At 38.3% G+C, this 23,140-nt stretch overlaps 1 protein-coding gene across 2 annotated transcripts in view; it reads left to right on the top strand.

Moving 5' to 3' along the window:
* TERB1 (telomere repeat binding bouquet formation protein 1) overlaps positions 1-23,140 on the top strand; it is a 59,047-nt gene that overhangs the window by 8,525 nt on the left and 27,382 nt on the right. For both annotated transcript variants that reach the window (XM_021094009.1, XM_021094007.1), the window contains 6 exons: positions 12,205-12,315; positions 12,504-12,632; positions 17,301-17,432; positions 18,859-18,919; positions 19,014-19,129; positions 19,225-19,347. In XM_021094009.1, the coding sequence (XP_020949668.1) occupies positions 12,205-12,315; positions 12,504-12,632; positions 17,301-17,432; positions 18,859-18,919; positions 19,014-19,129; positions 19,225-19,347 (672 nt within the window). The remainder of the gene's footprint in view (positions 1-12,204; positions 12,316-12,503; positions 12,633-17,300; positions 17,433-18,858; positions 18,920-19,013; positions 19,130-19,224; positions 19,348-23,140) is intronic.

Below are 23,140 nucleotides of genomic sequence, written 5' to 3'. Positions count from 1 at the left end.
TGTACCTCGGAATGCATACCAAATATTAGCAATGATGTAATTCCTTGATTTTTTGTTTTTCTTTTAGCAGTGCCCATATTTGGGCTGAAAAAGCAGAGAAAGAAATATGTTTTGTGTTACAGTTAGGATTATAAGACATGTTTGGTAGAAGGAGGAGTCAAAGGAATCCTAGCAAGATAATGGTTGAGGTGATAAATCATGGGATCTGGGATGAATAGGGAAGAAAACAAAACCAGAAGTCTTGGAGAACTGGGAGTTCCCATCGTGGCTCAGTGGTTAACGAACTGACTAGGATCCATGAGGACTCGGGTTCAATCTCTGGCCTCCCTCAGTGGGTTAAGGATCCATCATTGCTGTGAGCTGTGGTATAGGTCGAAGATGCAGCTCAGATCTGGCATTGCTATGGCTCTGGTGTAGGCTGCTATAGCTCTGATTTGACCCCTAGCCTGGGAACCTCCATATGCCACAGATGCAGCCCTCAAAAGACAACAACAACAGAGTTCCCGTCGTGGCGCAGTGGTTAACGAATCCGACTAGGAACCAAAAGGTTACGGGTTTGATCCCTGGCCTTGCTCAGTGGGTTAAGGATCTGGCGTTGCTGTGAGCTCTGGTGTAGGTCGCAGACATGGCTTGGATCCCGCATTGCTGTGGCTCTGGCGTAGACTGGCAGCTACAGCTCCGATTAGACCCCTAGCCTGGGAACTTCCATATACTGCGGGAGTGGCCCAAGAAATGGCAAAAAGACAAAAAAAAAAAAAAAAAAAAAAAAAAAAAAAAAAAAAAAGGAAAAGAAAATAAGGAAGTTGAAAGAACTTGGAGTAATATTCAGAAAATGAAATAAAGGAGTTGAAAATATGGAGTGGTGGAGTTCCCATCGTGGCTCAGTGGTTAACGAATCCAACTAGGAACCATGAGGTTGCGGGTTCAATCCCTGGCCTCCCTCAGTGGGTTAAGGATCCGGTATTGCCGTGAGCTCTGGTGTAGGTCGCAGACAAGGCTCAAATCCTGCATTGCTATGGCTCTGGCATAGGCTAGCGGTTACAGCTTGGATTAGACCTCTAGCCTGGGAACCTCCATATGCCACAGGTGTGGCCCTAGAAAAGAAAAAAAAAAATGGAGTGGAAAATGTCAGTGGTAGAGCTATTCTGACTGATGACAGTGGTCTAGATTTGACCTTGGAAGTGAATAGCCATATTTACATACAGTGTGAGATTGGAAAAGAGAGAGGCTGTCTTTTGCCAAGCATCCATATCAGTCACTCAAAAGAATGATTGGGACCATTTTGGTCATTTGGTCATCTTCCCAGCATACCAGTAATATTAAAATATGTATAGAAGTTCCCATTGTGGCTCAGCGGTAACAAACCCAGCTAGTATCCACGAGGATTCAGGTTTAATCCCTGGACTTGCTCAGTGGGTTAAGTATCCAGTGTTGCTGTGGCTGTGGTGTAGGCCAGCAGTTGCAGCTCTGATTGGACCCCTAGCCTGGGAACTTCCATTTGCCGCAGGTGTGCCCCTAAAAAAATAAATACATAAATAAAAATATGTATACACACTAACAACTAGATTAAGATGTTAGAGTTCCCTCATGGCCAAGCAGGTTAGGGATCTGGCATTGTCACTGCTGTGGCTCTGGTTATAGCTGTGGCATGGGTTAAACCCCTGGCCCAGGAACTTCTGTGTGCCATGGGCACAGCAAAAAAAAAAAAAAAAAAAAAAAAAAAAAAGATGTAGTTGACATACCACATACCTCACCCATTTAAAATACACAATTCTATTGTTTTCATATATTCATACAGTTGTGCAACCATTACCACAATCAAATTTAGGACGTTTTCATCACCCTCAAAGAAACCCCATACCCTTTAGCAGTCACATCCCCCAGCCCCACCCCCCCATTAGACAACCAATCTGTTTCATGTCTCTAATTACCTGTTCAGGATATTTCATATAAATGGAATCATATAATATGTGGGCTTTTTGGCTTAGCTTCTTTCACTTAAGCATAATGTTTTTAAGGATCATCCATGTTGTCTCAGGATTTCCATTCCTTTTTGTTGTTGTTGTTGAATCATACTCCATTGAACAAATAGATCATATTTGACTTATCTCTTCAAGAGTTGATGGACATTTGGGTTTCCATCGTTTAGCTATTATAAGTAATGCTGCTATGAATATCGATGTACAAATTTTGGGTTGGACGTATGTTTTCTTTTGAGTATGTATACCTAGCAGTACAATTACTGAGTCTATGGTAAATTTATGTTTAACATTTTGAGGAACTGGTAGATTGTTTACCAAAGTGGCTGTTCCATTTTACATTCCCATAGCAATGTGTAAGGACTCCAATTTCTCCAAATCCTTGGTCAAAATATTAGAATCTTTTTAATTATAACCATCGTAGTAAGTGTGAAGTGATATCTAATTGTGGCTTTAGTTTGCACTTCTCTAGTTAACTATGATTTTCTTGGGCCGCTCTCGCGGCATATGGAGGTTCCCAGGCTAGTGGTCAAATTGGAGCTTTAGCTGCCAGCCTACACCACAGTCGCAGCAACGCCAGATCCGAGCCAAGTATGCAGCCTACACCACAGCTCTCAGCAATGCCAGATCCTTAACCCACTGACCAAGGCCAAAGATCGAACCTGTGTCCTTATGGATGCTAGTCAGATTTGTATCTGCTGAGCCATGACGGGAACTCCTCCTTTGCATGCTTTTTAATTGGATCGTCTTTTACTGTTGAGTTTTAAGAGTTCTTTTTTTTTTTTTAAATCAGCCTGACCTTGGCATATGGAAGTTCCCAGGCCAGGGATCAAATCCAAGTTGCAGCTACAAGCCATGCTGCAGCAGCCAAATCGCTTAACCCATTTTGCCAGGCCAGGATCCACCCATGCCTCCACAGCTACCCAAGCCCCCACAGTTGGATTCTTAACCTACTGTTCAACAGTGGAAACTCCAAAAGTTTTATTTATTTATTTAATTTTTGATTTACAATGTTTCATTAAGTTCTGTTGTACAACAAAGTGACCCAATTACTCACATTTCCCTGTGCTGTACAGTAGGATCCCATTGCCCATCCATTCCAGATATAACAGTTTGCATCCCAAAACCCCCAAAAGGCCCATCCTCTCACTCCCTCCCCTCTCCCCCCAGAACCCCAAGTCTGCGCTTCTTGGCCATGTTCCATTTCTTTTTTTTATTTGTTTGTTTGTTATTTTTAGATAGGATCATCTGTTCCATATTTTAAATTCCACAAATAAGTGATATCATATGGTATTTGTCCTTTTCTTTCTGGCTTACTTCACTTAGTATGAAAGTCTCTGGCTCCGTCCATGTTGCTGCAAATGGCATTAGTTTGTCTTTTTTTATGGCTGATTTATATTCCATTGTATATATGTACCACATCTGCTTAATCCATTCATCTGTTGATGAACACTTAGGTTGTTTCCATGTCTTGGCTATTGTGAATAGTGCTGCTATGAACATAGGGGTACATGTATCTTTTTCAGGGAAAGATTTGTTTAGGTATATGCCCAGCAGTGGAATTGCTGGATCATATGGTAGCTCTATATTTAGTTTTCTGATGTACCTCCATACTGTTTTCCATAGTGGTTGTACCAATTTACATCCCCACCAACAGTAGAGGAGGGTACCTTTTTCTCCACACCCTCTCCAGCATTTATTATCTGTTGTCTTGTTAATGATGGCCATTCTGACTGATGTGAGGTCATTGTAATTTTGATTTACATTTCTCTAATACTTAGTGATATTGAGGAGTTCCCATTGTGGCTCAGTGGTTAACAAATCCGACTAGGAACCATGAGGTTGTGGGTTCGATCCCTGCCTCACTCAGTGGGTTAATGACCCGGCGTTGTGGTGAGCTGTGGTGTAGGTCGCAGATGTGGCTCGGGTCTGGCATTGCTGTGGCTGTGGCTGTGGCTATGGTGAAGGCCAGCAGCTTTAGCTCCGATTAGACCCCTAGCCTGGGAACCTCCATATGCCACAGGTACGGCCCTAGAAAATACCAAAAAAAAAAAAAAAAAAAATTAGTGATATTGAGACTTTTTTCATATACCTTTTGGCCATCCATATGTCTTCTTTGGAAAAATGTCTATTTATGTCTTCTGCCCATTTTTGAATTGGGTTGTTTATTTTTTTTGTTTTGAGTTGCATGAGTTGTTTGTATATTTTGGCGATTACGCCCTTGTCTATTGCGTCTTTGGCAAAGATTTTCTCCCATTCTGTGGGTTGTCTTTTCATTTTTTTAATGGTTTCTTTTGCTATGCAAAAGCTTTTGAGTTTGGTTAGGTCCCATTGTTGTTTTTTTATTGTCATTATTCTAGGAGGTGGATCAGGCAAGATATTGCTGCCATTTATGTCACAGGGCATTCTGCCTATATTTTCCTCTAGAAGTTTTATAGTGTCTGACCTCATATTTAGGTCTTTGATCCATTTTGAGTTTATTTTTGTATATGGTGTTAGATAGTGTTCTACTTTCATTCTTTTACATGTAGCTTTCCAATTCTCCCAGCACCATTTATTGAAGAGGCTATCTTTCTTCCACTATATGTTCTGTCCTCCTTTGTCATAGATTAGTTGCCCATAGGTACTTGGGTTTATATCTGGGCTTTCTGTCCTGTTCCATCAGTCTATATGTCTGTTTTTGTGCCAGTACCATATTGTTTTGATGACTGTGGATTTGTAGTATTGTCTAAAGTCAGAAACCTTGATTCCTCCATTTTCGTTTTTCTTTCTCATTATTGCTTTGTCTATTCAGTGTCTCTTGTGTTTCCATACAAATTTTAAAGTATTCTTTTCTAGGAGTTCCCGTCGTGGCCCAGTGGTTAACGAATCCGACTAGGAACCATGAGGTTGCGGGTTCCATCCCTGCCCTTGCTCAGTGGGTTAACGATCTGGCGTTGCCGTGAGCTGTGGTGTAGGTTGCAGATGCGGCTCGGATCTGGCATTGCTGTGGCTCTGGCATAGGCCAGCGGCTACAGCTCCAATTAGACCCCCTAGCCTGGGAACCTCCATATGCCGCAGGAGCAGCCCTAGAATAGGCAAAAAGACAAAAAAAAAAAAAAGAAAAAGGAAAAAGAACGTCTTTGGTAATTTGATAGGGATTACATTGAATCTGTAGATTGCCTTGGGTAATACAGTCATTTTGAAATATTGATCCTTCCAATCCAAGAGCATGGTATACCTTTCCATCTTTTTGTGTCATCTTTGATTTCTTTCATTAACATTTTATGGTTTTTTAGAGTATGTCTTTTGTCTCCTTAGGTAGGTTTATTCCTACATATTTTATTTCTTGTGATGTAATTGTAAATGGGCCGTTTTCTTTGATTTCTCTTTCTGATCTTTCTATATTAGTATATAGAAATGCAAATGATTTCTGTGTATTAATTTTGTAGCTGCAACTTTGCCAAACTCATTGATGAGTTCTAACAGTTTTCTGGAGCTGTCTTTAGGGTTTGCTAAGTATGATATCATATCATCTGCAAACAGTGATAGTTTTTTACTTCTTTTCCAATTTGGATTCCTTTTATTTCTTTTTCTTCTCTAATTGCTGTGGCTGTAGCTGCAACCCATGCCACAGCTGCCAGATCATTTAACTCATTTTGCCAGGCCAGGGATCCAACCCATGCCTCCACAGCTACCCGAGCCCCCACGGTTGGATTCTTAACCCACTGTACCACAGTGGGAACTCCAAAAGTTTTATTTACTTATTTTTTGGCCACACACAGGGCATGTGGCCCTGGCTAGGAATTGAACCTGCACCATAGCAGTAGCCCAAGACACAGTTACAACACCAGATCTTTAACATACTGCAGCACAGGAGAACTTATATTGTATAGTCTGAACACAAGCCCCTTATTGGATATATCTGATTTGAAAATATTTTACTCTAGTCCGTGAGTTGTCTTTTTATTTTCTTAATGATTTCTTTCGAAGCTGAGAAAATTTCAATTTTTAATTCAATTTATTGAATTTTCTTTAGTTGCTTGTATTTTTGGTGTTGTATACATTTCAGGTTTTGTTCGCTTGTTTATTTTCTTCAGGAATTTTTTTTTTTAGGGCCGCACCCACAACATTTGGAGGTTCCCAGACTAGGGGTCTAATCAGAGCTACAGCCTACACCACAGCCACAGCAACACCAGATCTGAGCCCCGTCTGTGACCTATACCACTGCTCATGGCAACTCCAGATCCTTAACTCACTGAGCAAGGCCAGGGGTTGAACCCACAACCTCATCGTTCCTAGTTGCATTTGTTTCCACTGAGCCGCAAAGGAACTCCTTCTTTAGGAATTATTGAAGGAACTAGATTGCATAGCCTGCAGAAGATAAAAACTGAGTTCTAGCTGTCAGTAGGTGCTTTGTCTGGAAAGAGAGGGGTTATGATAGGAAACATTAAAGTATGAAAAGGGAGTGTAGAAGGAATTAAGAAAAGTATGTAAAGAAGTTTCTGTGCCTGGAATTGAACATCACCATGTTGATAGGTCAAAAAGCCCTCTTTGGCATATTATGGATGATGAGTGGCTTATTGACATCCATACAGTCAAACTAACCATATTATGGATGGTAAGTGGTTTATTGACATCCATACAGTCAAACTAACCTTCTTATGGTTTCTATTAATATAAAATATAATTGGTAAAAGTTTGCTGTTGCTCCAAGACAACTTAGTGATAACCTTCATACTATGGATTTTTACTAACAAATTGAGTCATGAATTTTTTCATTGAGCCGAATTGCCAGTTGAGTTTCTTTCAAGAGTAAGACTAATTAGTGATTGACAGTAGATCTTAGTTTCTTTTAGTGTGCTTCTCTATATTTTTGTCACTTCTTCATCCTGTATCTTTGATAACTTTAAATGTTAATTCAACATTCTGTCAAAATCTATATCAATTTTACTTAAATCCTTAAAACCAAGAGAAGAAATTATTTAAAGTTTACAGTCAAGAATTTAATGGGAAAATTATGTCTATTGTTTCCTTTTTAGTTGTAAATAACTATTTATAATTTATATTTTGAGGAGTTCCCTTCGCGGCACAGTGGAAACGAATCCGACTAGAATCCAGGAGGATACAGGTTCAATTCCTGGCCTCACTCAGTGGGCTAAGGATCCAGCGTTGCCGAGAGCTGTGGTGTAGGTTGCAGATGTGGCTTGGATCTGGCATTGGTGTGGCTGTGACATAGGCCAGCAGCTACAGCTCTGATTCGACCCCTAGCCTGGGAACTTACATATGCTTAAATATGCCCTAAAAAGCCAAAGTCATGCGCATGAACGAATCGACTAAACCATATTGCAGTTCTTGTTGCTCAGTTAACGATCGCTTTGCGTGAGCTTGGTGTATTGCAGACCGGCTCATCCCGTGTTGCTTCTCTTGTAGGCCGTCTACAGCTCCGATTCAATAGCTAACTCCATATCCGCAGCCCAAGAAAAGCAACAACAAAACAAAACAACAAAAAAAAAAAAAAAAAAAAAAAAAAAAAAAAAAAAAGCCAAAAAAAACTTTTTTTTTGAAGTTTGACACACACACATATATATATATACCAACATTGTACAACATCAGCCAATCTGATAGTAAATATCTTCATACTTCCTTTCTGTCCCTTCCTGGACCTTCTCTCCCCAAGAAACCACTGATCTGCCTTCTGTTACTTTAGAAGTATTTGTGTTCTCTCAATATATGGAAATTGTACAGTATACTATCATATACTCTTTTTTTTTTGGCTGTGTTTTAGGCATGTGGAAGTGCCTGGGCCAGGGATCCAAACCACAGCAGCACCCCAGGCTATTGCAATGACAACACTGAATACTTGACCCCCTGCGCCTTAAGGAAATGACCATTTACTCTTTTTTTGTGTGTGTGGTTTATTTCACTGAGCGTAAGTATTTTTAGACTCATCCGTGTTGTTGCATGTATGAATAGTTTATTCCTTTTTATTGCTAAATAGCATTCCATTGTATGGTTATACCACAATCTGCTTATCCATTCTTCTGTTGATGGATATTTCAGTTGTTACAATTTTTTTTATTCTTTTTAGGGTTGCACCTGTGGCATATGAAAGTTCCCAGGCTAGGGGTTGAATTGGAGCTGCAGCTGCCGGCCTATGTCACAGCCACAGCAAAGCCAAAATCAAGCCACATCTGGGACCCACACCATAACTCACAGCAATGCTGGATCCTTAACCGACTGAGTGAAGCCAGGGATCAAACCTACATCCTCATGATACTAGTCGGGTTCTTAACCTGCTGAGCCACAGTGGGAACTCCCAGTTGTTAACAATTTTTTGTTATTACATATAATGTCACCATGAAGATTTGTGTACAAGTCTTTGCGTACATATACAAATATTACCCCTCCTAATAAAAGGGTAAATACTTAGAAGTAAAATGACTGAATCAAATGGTAGGTGTATGTTTAACAATTTATGAAACTGCCGGACTTTTAAAGTGGTTGTACTATTTTATGTGTCCATTAGCAGTATAGGAGAATTACAGTCCCTTTACATCCTTCCACAATATATTATGGTCAGTCTTTAAATTTTAGTCATTCTATGGGCATGTAATAGTATCTGCTTGTGGTTTTAATTTGCATTTTCCTAATGATATTGAACAGCCTTTCTTGTGTTTAATTGCTACCTGTATATCTTTTTTGTCTGTTCAAATCTTTTGCTCATTGTTTTATCGGGTGGTTTGCTCTTGTATTGTTCAGTTTTGAGAGGTCTATGTGTTTTCTGGATATATTTTTTATTAGATATGTGTTTCACAAATATTTTCTCTGTTTGTGGCTTGTCTTATCCATACTTCACAAAACACTACTAAGAGAATGAAGTTTATAATTTTGTTGAATTTCAACTTATTTATTTTTCTACAGATTGTGCTATTAGTGTCATGCCTAAGAAACCTTTACTTAATCAAGGGTTGCAAAGATTTTTTTCCCATGTTTTATAGTTAAAAAGTTTTAAAAGTTTTTTAAAGTTTTATAGTTTTAGATGTTACATTTATGTCTGCAATCCATTTTGAGTTAGTTTTAACATACGGGGTGAAATATGGATTCAAGGGGTTTTTTTTTTTGTTTTTTTTTTGTTGTTGTTGTTTTTTGCTTTTTAGGGCCACACCCACAGCATATGGAGGTTCCCAGGGGTCAAAATGGAGCTACAGCTGCCAGCGCAAACCACAGCCACAGCAACACCAGATCCGAGCCACATATGCAACCTACACCACAGCTCATGGCAACGTCAGATCCTTAACCCACTGAGCGAGGCCAGGGATCGAACCCGAAACCTCCTAGTTCCTAGTCGAATTTGTTTCCGATGTGCCACGACGGGACCTTCTCAAGTTTTGTTTTATTATGTTTTTGAAGGTGAATATTCATTTGTTCTAACACTAGTTGTTGAAAAGACTATCCTTTCTCCCCTGCATTGCCTTTATGACTTTGTTTTTTTTTTTTTAAAAATCATCTATCCATGTATGTATCAGTTTATTTTTGGACTGTATTCTGTTTCATTGATCTTTTTGTCTATGTTGATGTCACAGTACACTCTTTTGATTACTATAGCTTTATATTAAGACTTGAAATTAGATACTATCAGTCTTCCAGCTTTATTCTTCTCTTTCAGAATTGTTTGGCTATTCTAAGTCCTTTGCATTTCCATATGAATTTTGGAATCAGCTTGTCAGTTTCTACCAAAAAAAAGTCTGTTGGGATTGCATTGAATCTATAGATCAATTTGGGGAGAATTGACATTCTAATAATATTTAATCTTCAGGCCCATGAATATGATGTATCACCTCTTTTATTTCAGCCCTCTCTATCATCTCACAGTAATTTTTAGTTTTTAGTGTATATGTCATTCACATCTTTTGGTAAATTTTTCCTAAGTATTTCAAACTTTTGATGCCATTGTAAATGGCCTTATTTTTTACTTTTAATTCCCAATTATTTATTGCTGGCATATAGAAATATAATTGATTTCTATATGTTAAATGAAACCTTACTACACTTGCTTATTTTAATAGTTCTTTTGTAGATTCTATCAGATTATTTACATAGAAGATCATGTCATATATGAATGCACATAGTTTTACTATTTCCTTCCAATTTGGATGCCGTTTCTTTTTTGCTTTTCTCTTTGGAGTGTCTGAAGAATCAGTGGCTGGGCTCTCCAGTACACTGTTAAATGGAATGTTAAATAGGATGACTCTGGATAGATTCTCCAACACAATGTTAAACATCTCCGTCTTATCCCTAATACTAGGGAGAAAGAATTCGTTCTTTCTCTGCTAAGTTTGATACTTACTGTAGGGTTTCTTAATTATTTATTTATTTATTTTTTTAATTGTGCCCATAGCATGTGGAAGTTCCAGGGCTAGGGATTGAAACTGTGCCACAGCAGCAACCCTAGCTGCTGAAGTGACAATGCCAGAACTTTAACCTGCTGATCCACAAGGGAACTCCTAATGTAGCTTTTATTGGTAGGTATATTTTTTTAGGTTAAGATGGTCCCTATCCATTCCAAGTTTGCTGGATATATTTTTTTAAATCAGAAATGAAATTTGATTTTACCGAATGCTCTTTCTGCATCTATTGAGATGACCATGTGGTTTTCTGTTTTAGTTTGTTATATTACATTGACTGATTTTTCAAATCTTTTTTTTTTCCCCCTGCACCTGAGTCAGGGATTGAATCCAGGCTACAACTGCAACATACACCACAGCTGCTGCAATGCTGGATCCTTAAGTCAATGCAGCAGCACACTGTGAACTCTGATTTTTCAAATCTTAAACCAATCCTGCTTTCCTGGGATAAACCCAGTCAGTCATGATGTGTTGTTATTTTAATTTATGATTAAATTCAGTTTGCTAAATTGTTTAGACTCTTTTGAGTCATAAGAGACATTGATCTGTAGTTTTCTTTTTTTCCTTTCTAATGGCTTTGATTTTGGTATAAGGGTAATGCTGACCTCACAGAATAAGTCAGGAAGTATTTCTTCTTTCCAAAATTTGGAAAAGTTTGTGTAGAATTGATATTATTTCTTCCTTAAACATTTGGAAGAATTTACAGATGAAGCCATATGAACCTGGAGTTTTCTTTATAGACAGATTTTTAACTATGATTTCAATTCATTTTATAGATAATGGACTATTTAAGTTATCTCTTTCTCTTCATTAAGTTTTGATAGTTTGTATCTTTTAAGCAATTTGTCCATTTTATCAAAGTCATTGAATCTGTAGTATGAAGTTGTGCATAACCATTATTATCTTTTGACTGTCTTTAGAATCTGTGGTGATGCCATCTCTCTTATTCTGCTATTGGTAATTTGTGTCTGTGCTTCTTTTTGCCTGATCAGTTTGTCTAGAGGTTTGCTGGTTTCAAAGAACCAGCTCTATTGTTCAGCTTTGATCTTTATAATTTCCTTCCTTCTACTTACTCTGGGTTAACTTAACTCTTTTTCTAGTTTCTTAAAGTGGAAGCTGAGGTCATTAGTACGAGACTTTTCTTCTTTTATTATATAGGTATTTATTATTACCTCCTAAATTCTGATTTAGTAGCATCCCACAAATTCTAATATGTTTTATTTTCATTTTCATTCAGTTCATTCTAAATGGCAGACATTTAAACCAATATAGTTTTAATTAAAGAGAATAATATTTGGATTTTCTTTTCCTATGTTTCATGCAAGGGGAGTATCAAATAATTATAAGGAGTTCATTTCAAGGTATTTTATTTAAGAAACATCTTTCTTTTACATATCTTTATTATTTGTTAGATTACAAAAGTAATACATATTATTTAAAAAGAAAATACAAAGATAGGTATTTAGAAAGTTAAATTTATTTTTTTTTTTTTTGTCTTTTGTCTTTTGTTGTTGTTGTTGTTGTTGCTATTTCTTGGGCCGCTCCCGCGGCATATGGAGGTTCCCAGGCTAGGGGTTGAATCGGAGCTGTAGCCACCGGCCTACGCCAGAGCCACAGCAACGCGGGATCCGAGCCACGTCTGCAACCTACACCACAGCTCACGGCAACGCCGGATCGTTAACCCACTGAGCAAGGGCAGGGACCGAACCCGCAACCTCATGGTTCCTAGTCGGATTCGTTAACCACTGCACCACGACGGGAACTCCAGAAAGTTAAATTTAAATGATTATTTTTAAAAGGAAATTTTTGGCTTAAATAATGAAATTTTTGTTCTTTAGAAATGAAGACTGATCTGAACTTATTATTGGAGTGCCTGAAGTATCAAATGGACAATGCTTTTTCACAAAAGGAAGCTTTGGTCACTATTCATTCAATTTGCCAACAAAACAGTAAGACATGATAATGAATTTTTATTTGTGATTCTTTTTGTTTAGTATTGTGATATATGAAGTATGCATAGTTGTTTCTCTTCTATTCAATTACTCTACATGTTATGTTACTATGTCCGTGTGATTTATTGTCCTTAAAAGAATAATTGTAATAATAATGTACTTTGTCTTTTCTGCATACTCTACAGGTAATGCGGGTGTTTATTTTCGGGAAATTGGTGGTTTGACGTTTGTAAAAAATCTTGCAAAGTCAAGTGAACATAGTATGGTAAAAGAAGCGGCCTTATATATATTAGGAGCTGTTGCAGAACAAAATGGTAAAATATAAAAACTTTATTTCACTATCCTTTAAGCATTGTGTTATATTTTTAACAAACTGCTAGAAATAATTTTTTTTTGTCTTTTTAGGGCCACACGCTCAGCATATGGAAGTTTCCAGGCTAGGGATCTAATTGGAGCTGTAGCTGCCAGCCTAGGCCACTGCTCACCGAAACACTGGATCCTTAAACCATTGAGTGGGGCCAAGGATTGAACTCGTGTCCTCATGGATATAGTCAGTTTCATTACTGCTAAGCCACGATGGGAGTGCCCTAAAAATAATTTTTAAACTAGTTTTTTTTTTTACATGTCTGGAGAGTTTTATCCAGGTGTTTTATTTAAATTAATTCATGGAATTCCCGTCATGGTGAAGTGGAAACAAATCCAACTAGGAACCATGATGTTGCAGGTTCGATCCCTGGCCTCACTCATTGCATTAAGGATCCAGCATTGCCATGGGCTGTGGTGTAGGTCGCAGATGCAGCTCGGATCCCACGTTGCTGTGGCTGTTGTGTAGACTGGTGGCTACAGCTCCGATTAGACCCCTAGCCTGGGAACCTCCATATGCTGTGAGTGCAGCCCTAAAAAGACCGAAGGGAAAAAAAAAAATTAATTCATGCCAGGAGTTCCTGTCTTGGCTCAGCAGTTAGCGAATCTGACTAACATCCATGAAGACATGGATTTGCTCCCTGGCCTCACTCAGTGGGTTGGGGATCCGGTGTTGCCATGAGCTGTGGTGTAGGTCACAGAAGCAGCTCAGATCCCGAGTTGCTGTGGCTGTGGTGTAGGCTGGCAGCTACAGCTCTGAATGGACCCCTAGCCTGGGAACCTCCATATGCTGTGAGTGCAGCCCTAAAAAGACAAAAAGACAAAAATTTTTTTAAAAACTAATGCATGTCAAAGATTTTATTTAACTTATTAAGTAATGAGGGAACCAGTAAAATGTTAAAACTGTTTTGAAAGCAATGGCAAAAAATAGTACTATAGGCATTTGGGAAAGCTGAAATTTATGAATAACTGGTAAATAAATAAATTTATGATATAACTGGTCATTGTCTTCAGGGCAATATCTGGCCAAAATATTTTGCGTTTCTGTGGACAAGAATAATTTGTATTACTATAGGTTTTCTGTAATTTACGGAGTTATAAAATAGCCCAAAGACAGTAAGAGGCACAAATAATCTAGAATGGTGTGCTAGACAGGACCGTCAGTGATTGTTTTCATTGTTTCAAAATCTTTCACATTTTTTTTGTCATTAGTTGGAAACTTGTTTTTATCTTTTTTGTTTGTTATTTGTTTTTGCCTGCACCTGTGGCATAGGGAAATTCTAGGGCCTGGTATCACACCTGTGCTACAGTAGCAACCTGAGTCACTGCAGTGACAATGCCAAATCCTTAACCCAATGCGCTGTAAGAAAACTCCCGGAAACTGTTTTTTTCTTTTTAGGGCAGCACTAGCGACATATGGAGGTTCCCAGGCTAGGGGTCCAATCGGAACTACAGCTGCCGGCCTACGCCACAGGTACAGCAGCGCAGGATCCAAGCCAAGTCTTCGACGTACATCAGAGCTCACGGCAACACCAGATCCTTAACCCACAGAACGAGGCCAGGGATCGAACCCACAACCTCATGCTTCCTAGTTGGATTAGTTTCTGCTGCACCACGATGGGAACTCCACAATTTTTTTTAATGGCCACATTCATGGCATATGGAAGTTCCTGGGCCAGGGATTGAATCTTAGATGCAGCTGCAACCTATGCCACAGCTGCAGCAACACCAGATCCTTTAATCGTATCCAAGGTAGGCCGAGGAGCAAACCCGTGTGTCTCTTTTGGGCCGCACCCATGGCATATGGAAGTTCCCAGGCCAGGGGTTCGGTCAGAGCTGTATCTGCTGGCCTGTGCCACAGCCACAGCAACATCTCCTCTGTGACCTACACCACAGCTCACAGCAGTGCTGGATCTTTAACCCAGTGAGCGAGGCCAGGGATTGAATCTGCGTCCTCGTGGATGCTAGTCAGTTTCGATTCCACTGAGCCATGACAGGAACTCCTGCAGTTGGATTCTTTTTTTGTTTGTTTGTTTTTCATCTTTTTTTAAATCTTTTCTATGGCTGTACCCTTGGCATATGGAGGTTCCCAGGCTAGGGGTCTAATTAGAGCTGTAGCTGGCAGGCTTCAACAGAACCACAGCAAGGCAGGATCTGAGCCGTGTCTGCGACCTACACCACAGCTCATGGCAATGCCAGATCCTTAACCCACTGAGTGAGGCTAGGGATTGAACCCGCAACCTCATGGTTCCTAGTCAGATTCATTAACCACTGAGACATGATGGGAACTCCTGCAGTTGGATTCTTAACCCACTGTGCCACATTGGGAACTCCTGGAAGCATTTTTTCATTTTGTCTTTTAGTGTTTTTTGGCCATAATTTTTTAAAATTTTTATAAAAATAAAATGTATCATACATTTTATTGCTTTTGGGTTTTGAATCAGAGGAATTTTTTTCATACTCCCAGGTTATAGGGGAATCCACCCACATTTTCCTGTTGCTACCTGTATGGTTTTGTTTTTTACTTATACATGTATTCTTTTTGAATTTTCATGGAGTGTGATGTGATTAGTGGTTCTGGTTTTATCTTTTTTTTTTTTTTTATGGCAATCCAGCTATCCTAACACTTATTATTAAAAAGTAGATCTTTTCTAAGTTCCCGTTGTGGCTCAACAGAAACAAACCCGACTATTTTTTATGAGGTGCAGGTTCAACTCCTGGTCCTGCTCAGTGAGTTAAGAATCTGGTGTTGCTGTGAACTGTGGTGAAGGTCATAGATATCACAGACATGGCTCGGATCTGGCATTGCTGTGGTGGTGATGTAGGTCGGCAGCTGCAGCTCCTCTTTGACCCCTAGCCTGGAAACCTCCCTAAAAAAAGTATGTCTTTTCCTCATTGATTTGAGATTCTACCCTTATTACTTAATGAGTCAATCTCTAGTTTTTCTTTTCTGTTCATTGTCATTAAATCCAAGTACTTGAATCAAAATATGAAGATAACCCACAACTATCTTGTATGGTAATTCATGTTGCCAAAAACCTTCTTCTCTTAAATGAAGTTAAACTTAAACCGTCAGTTTTTCAAATAACTTTATATTTTCGTCCATTAAATATGTCTTAATTACTTGATAAAGAACCAAGCTGTGTGCTGGAGCACTAGGGATAAATGAGACATTGTCTTTGCCTTTGAGAAGTGTCTAAAAGCTATTCTAGACACTGGATACATGTGTCTTTTTTTTTTCCGGCTGCCCTGTGTCATATGGAGTTCCAGGACAGGGATCCTATCCCAGTCGAAATTGCAACCTATAAAAAAAAAAAAAAAATTGGAGTTCCTGCTGTGGCACAGTGGTTAACGAATCCAACTAGGAAGCATGAGGTTGCGGGTTCGATCCCTGGCCTCCCTCAGGGGTTAAGGATCCGGCGTTGCTGTGAGCTGTGGTGTAGGTTGCAGACTCGGCTCGGATCCCGTGTTGCTGCGGCTCTGGCATAGGCCAGCGGCTACAGCTCTGATTGGATCCCTAGCCTGGGAACCTCCATATGCCTCGGGAGCGGCCCTAGAAAAGGCAAAAAGACAAAAAAAAAAAAATTGCAACTATGACACAGCTGCAGCACTGTCAGATCCTCAACCCACTGTTCTGGGGCAGGGACTGAACCTGCCTCTTAGTGCTGCAGAGATGCCACTGATCCCATTGCTCTGTAGCAGAAATTCCTCAAGTTGTTTTTATTTTAAATTCTGTTTATTTTATGATTATCAGCAAAAAACAAAACCACAACAAAAACCCTATTCTCAGGAGTGTATAATTTTTGCTTTTTGGAAAGACTTTTTTTTTTTTTCTGACGACACCCATAGTGTACAGAATTTCCCAGGCCAGGCATAGAATCCATACCACAGCAGTGACAATGTTGGGTCCTTAACCACTAGGCCACTAGGGAACTCCTGAAAAGATATCTTTATTTCTAGAAAAGTCTTGAAAAATAGAATAAACATTATTTCTTTCTCTTTTCTTTTGCTATTTCTTGGGCCGCTTCCGCGGCATATGGAGATTCCCAGGCTAGGAGTCTAATCGGAGCTGTAGCCGCCAGCCTATGCCAGAGCCACAGCAATGCCAGATCCGAGCCATGTCTGCAACCTACACCACAGCTCACAGCAACACCGGATCGTTAACCCACTGAGCAAGGGCAGGGACCGAACCCGAAACCTCATGGTTCCTAGTCGGATTCGTTAACCACTGCGCAACGATGGGAACTCCTCTTTCTCTTTTCTAAAGAAAGTTTCTGACTTAAATTTTTCTTTGGCTTTGTTTTGTTACTTATCCTCAAATTTTTATCCTATTTTATTTATTTATTTTTTGTTTGGTTAGTATTCTTATTGGAAATTCTGTGGGACTGCAATTCATGTTTTAGAACCTAGATCAAGTACTTCTGATTAAGATATTACTTCTTTGGTCTGTTACCTGAGTCAGAACATAAATTTGTCAGAATTTGTTGTAAGACTAATAAATGTCAGTGAAATGAAATCTGGTTGAAAACCATCCATATGACAATTTTATATTTTGTTAATATTTTAAAAACTTGTTTATGCTAATGTACGTAAATTAAAATTATATTTTCATATTCCAGTTTACTGTCAGCAGACTTTGTGCACATCAGAATTGTTTGAAGACCTAACTTGGTTCTTATCTAACAGTGATTCAAACACAAATTTGAAAAGAATGTCTGTCTATGTTATTTTGGTTCTAGTTTCGAATAATAGTAAGTACATTCTCTCAGGTTGTAGAAACATTAAAAAAAATAGTAAATTGGTTCTGTCATTAATCCTTTTATTCTAGTCCTTACATCAGTGCCTTTTGTAAAATCATACTAACTTCTGAGAACTACTAGCTTTAAAGAGAAAGAACATTCATAACATGCATTTAATTGTTTTATATTTATTAATTTTAAAAATAGTAAAGTTATTTGTATTATTTAATAATATTGAAAAGGAACAGCTTTAAAAGCGAAAGAGAGGCATTTAATGAATTAGTTTGGTTGATTTTCCACTGAATTGACCATTTAGTTACAGTGTTTACTGTATCAGGCAGCAATGACCCTAAATTTCATGTAGCTCTTGGCTAAAGTTTTATTTTGTTTTTGCTGTTGTCATTGCTTTAGGTTTTTGTTTTTGGGGTTTTTTTTTTTTTTTTTTTTTTTTTGCTTTTCAGGGCCACACCCTCGACATATGGAGGTTCGCATGCTAGGGGTCGAATCAGAGCTACAGCTGCTGGCCTATGCCACAGCCACAGCAACCCCAGATCTGAGCTGCATCTGCAACCTACACCACAGCTCACAGCAATGCCAAATCCTTAACGCACTGAGCAAGGCCGGGATTGAACCCACAAACTCATAGTTCCTAGTCAGGTTCATTTCCACTGCGCCTCAATGGGAACTCCTGCTTTAGTTTTTATTTTAGAGTAATCTTAGATTGACAAATAGTTGGAAAAATAGTATATAGAGTGTTCCTATATACCTCTTGCCCAGGCCAAGGTTGTTTTTTAATGTTGCTTTATTTAAATCTTCAAATTGTTAGAAATTTTGTACACATTTTAAATGCTTCTAGATTTATTTTTTCTATTTTGAATTAGTTTTAATTCTTAGAGTATATTTTTGTATTATAACACAGAACCATGCAAAATAAATGTTTTTGAAATTTTTAGAGGAAATTTGAATGCTGTCATTCTCTAAGCATAAGTATTTTCCATAATGATCTTGATTACAGAGATTTTTAGCTACTATAACTCTTTGTGGTATTATATAATACTTTAAAGTGACAGACATTTTTTTGTTTGTTTGTTTTGTTTTTTTTAGGGCTGCACCCATGACATATGGAGGTTCCCAGGCTAGGGGTCAAATTAGAGCTGTAGCCACCAACGTACACCCCAGCCATAGCAACACCACATCTGAGCTGTGTCTGCAACTTATACCACAGCTCACGACAATGCTGGATCCTTAACCCACTGAGTGAAGCTAGGGATCGGAACCCACGTCCTCATGGATACTAGTCAGATTGGTTAACCACTAAGCCATGACGGGAACTCCAGAATGTTATTTATTAAAAATACTACTTAAATGTTTTCCACTTCTGTAAAGTTATTTTGTAGACAAAAGTCATATTCATGTAATATATGGCTGTTTTTTTAAGGGACTGGACAGACACTTGTGAGAGAAACAGGTTGTATTTCAGTTCTATCACAGTTGTTCAAGTAAGTAAATACAAGTTTCTTACTGTTAATTATTCATTTCTTCAGATTTTAACTCAGTTGTATTAACTACTTCTTTTTCTGTTTAATCTAATAGGACAGTTCTTTCAAAATATGAGTTGAATTTGTCAGATAAAAATATTTTCCAGAATTATCAGTTGTGGTCTTCAGTGTGCAGTACTCTGTGTGTCTGTGTCAACAATCCTCAAAATGGTAATTATCTCAGCTATTTAAATATAAAAATAAAAACAGATGAAAACTCACTTTTTCCAAATATATTAAAATATGATTGCCTTTTCTCCTTTTAGATGAAAATCAAATGCTTTGCTGTTCACTTTTTCCACATGCTAATGACTGGCTAATAAACTGCCTGAAACCTGAGATAATTCGCCCTATTTGCTCATTTATTGGACTCACTCTTGCAAACAACAGTAAGTATTGATTACACTCTGGATTGTACTTGAAGAAACATATTTCAAAGCATTAAAAAAACCTAGTGAATTAATTAATGAGTTAATTCCAGTAAGTAGAGTAATTTTGGATGTGTTTATACTATTGCAAATAGGAAAATCTTAAAGTAGGTATTGTTAGAAGGAAGTGGGAAGATGGTAGTGGCGGCACTCTTTTGGATCCCCCCAGGTACCCTCATAAAACAGAACAACTAGAGAGCAAAACTATAAAAACTCAAGAGTATGTTCTCTGACCACATAGAATTAAATTAGAAAAGTCCCAAATATCTAGAAATAAAGCAACTCAGTACTTAAAAAACCCAAATCAAAACAAAAAACACAAATCTAAGAGTCAAAAAAGTAAGTCATGAGGAAATTAGAAATGTTTTAACTTAATGATAATGAAAACATAACATTAAACAGTGGGATGCAGCAAAATCAGTGTTTAGAAGTAAATTTATAGAATTAAAGCTTGCACAGGAAAGAAGAAATTTTTCAAATCAATTATGTTAGTTTCCACCTATAAAACTAGAAAACAGAGCAAGTTAAACTCAAAATAAGTAGAATAAAGAAAATAATAAAGAGAAGATTAGAATTCAATGAAATAGGAAAAAAAAACAGAATAGAGAAATCAATTAAACGAAAAGCTGGTTTTTGAAAAAATCAGTAAAATGGATCCTTTAGTCAGACTAACCATGAAATAAAGAGAAGGCCCAAATTACCAATATCAGGAGTGAGATTTGACATTACTATAGACTGTAACATATATTAAAAGTATAATAGGTGTTCCTATTGTGGCTCAGCAGTAACAAACTCGATTAGTATCTAGGAGGACAAAAAAAGGCATAATAAAAAAATAGACATTTTTTTTTTCTTTAGGGCCGCAGCTGCGGCATATGAAAGTTCCCCGAAGGTTTGAATTGGAGCTATGGCTGCCAGCCTACACCAGAGCCATAGCAGTGCGGGATCTGGGCCACATCTGTGACCTACACCATAGTTCACAGCAATGCCAGATCCTTAGCCCACTGAGCCAAGCCAGGGATTGGACCCCTGTCCCGGATACAAGTCAGGTTTGTAACCCACTGAGCCACAATGGGAACTCCTAGAAATAACTTTATCCCATTACATTTGACAACTTAAATGAACTAGAGAGATTTCTTTGAATAACACAAACTACACAAGCTCACTCAAGAAAAAATAGATAGGAGTTCCCGTTGAGAAGCCAAAATACTTAGTGATATATTTAGTGAAATATGTCTGATATCTATAGGCTGAAAATTGTAAAATGTTGCTGATATAAAGAAAACCTTAAATTGATGGGAGAAATATCACACTTATGGATTATAAGATTCGATGTTGTTAGAATGTCACTTCTCAAATGACATTCATGATTCACGACATTCCTCATCAAAATCTCAGCAGGCTTCGCTGTAGAAATTGACGAGATGATTCTAAAATTTACATGGAAATGAAAAGGGGCTAGGATAGTCAAAATTGTTTTGAAAAAGGACACGATTGTAGGATTTATATTACCTGATTTCAGTACTTACTGCATGTAATCAAGAGTGTAGCATTGGTATAAGTGTAGACATAGATCAGTGGAACAAAATAACTAGAAATAGACATATATATATGTACTCGTGGTTGATTTTCTTTTTTTTCTGGCCCTGCCTGCGGCATACAAAAATTTCCATGGCCGGGATCAAATTTGAGCCACAGCTGTAGCAATGTTGGATCCTTAACACACTGTGTCTGGCCAGGGATTGAACCTTTGCCACCACAGAGACATGGCCAGATCATCAACCCACTGAGCCACAGCAGGAGCTCCCAAACACTGATTTCCTACAAAGGTGCCAAAATAACTCCATGTTGGAAAAGATAGTCTTTTGAACAAATGGTGCTAGAAAAAGTAGTTATCTATCTATGGTATATGAATCTCAACCCATAACTTACGAAGTATACAAACATTAACTTGAAATAATTCATACATCTGAATGTAAGATCTAAAACTATAAAACTTCTAGACAAAAACCTAGAAACAAATCTTTATAATTTGGGAGTAGACAAAGATTTCTTAGGACACAAAAAGCATGAGCCATTAAAGAAAAAATTATAGAGAGTTCCCGTCGTGGCTCAGCAGAAACAAAACAAACTTGACTAGTATCCATGAGGATGTGGGTTCCATCCCTGACCTCACTCAGTGGTTTAGGGATCCAGCATTGCTGTGAGCTGCAGTCACAGACGCGGCTCAGATCCTGAGTTTCTGTGACTATGGTGTAAGCTGGCAGTTACAGATCCGATTTGACCCCTATCCTGGGACTTTCCATGTGCTGTGGATGTGACCCTAAAAAAAAAAAAATTATAAATTGGACTTTACTGAAATTAAAATCTTCTACTCTTCAGAGTTCCTGTTGTGGCGCAGTGGTTAACGAATCCGACTAGGAACCATGAGGTTGCAGGTTCGATCCCTGGCCTTGCTCAGTGGGTTAAGGATCCAGTGTTGCTGTAAGCTGTGGTGTAGGTCGAAGACTCGGCTCAGATCCCAAGTTGCTGTGACTCTGGCATAGGCCGGCGGCTATGGCTCCCATTAGATCCCTAGCCTGGGAACCTCCATGTACCAAGGGAAGTGGCCCTAGAAAAGGCAAAAAGACAAAAAAAAAAAAAAAAAAAAAGTCTTTTACTCTTCAAAAGATTCTGTTAAGGTGAAAAGCCATTAACTGGGAAAAAATATTTGTGAACTATACATCTGATGAAGAATGTGTCCCTAGGAAAACCCTGAGGAGATATCACTATACACCCACTAGCATGGCTAAAAGTGGGTGATGAGGACATGGGACAACTAGAACTTTCTCACACATTGCTGGTATATATCTGTATTCAAACGTTTAAAGCAGATAGTTATGTTTCACATGCAAAGGATCTCTATAATTTCAAAAATTGAAATCTATTTCCATGATGCTTTGACATTTCCTTTCTTCAAATACCAGCTTAGGTGAGTAATTGTTATAGGACCTTATTACTCTCAGCAAGTAGATTAGAGATAATTTGAAATGGTCAGTGTACAAGCTTAGGGTGTTCTGCTTCTAAGCCTGAATCTTCATTGTATAGACTATAACTGTAAATCTTTGTGGTAACATAGTGTCCAATTTCATCTAAGAATTTAAAAATATTTCCTTTTCCTAGGATTTTTTAAATGAAAATACTTTATAGTAAAGAAGCCTGTTTCTGAATCTCCATAATATTGAAAATGTTATCCTTAAATAACATTTCCTAACAGTTCTATTCCCCGATGTAAAAAATTTTGAACATAAGTTGTTAGGTTAAGATCTTGTGTTTTACTGAACAATATGAAAAGTGATTTTTGTGTTTATTTTTTTATTTTATTTATTTATTTTTTTTGTCTTTTTGCCTTTTCTAGGGCCGCACCTGCGGCATACGGAGGTTCCCAGGCTAGGGGTCTAATTGGAGCTACAGCTCCACTGGCCTACACCAGAGCCACAGCAACACCAGATCCGAGCTGCCTCTGTGACCTACACCACAGTTCACGGCAACGCCGGCTCCTTAATGCACTGAGCAAGACCAGGGATCGAACCCACAACCTCATGCTTCCTAGTCGGATTCATTAACCACTGAGCCATGATGGGAACTCTGATTTTTGTTTTTAAATCATCCTGGCTCAGTTTGTGATACTAGGGAAGACTGGGAGGAAGGTTTTTGTGACACAGTGATCATCACTAGCCCATATATCATCCATTTGTTATAAGCCCATTGCTAA

Source organism: Sus scrofa, chromosome 6 (assembly GCF_000003025.6).
Source record: "Sus scrofa isolate TJ Tabasco breed Duroc chromosome 6, Sscrofa11.1, whole genome shotgun sequence".
Taxonomy (NCBI): Eukaryota; Metazoa; Chordata; class Mammalia; order Artiodactyla; family Suidae; genus Sus; species Sus scrofa.
The sequence above is the reverse complement of the archived record's forward strand: the minus strand, read 5'-3'. Positions and strand labels throughout refer to the sequence as shown.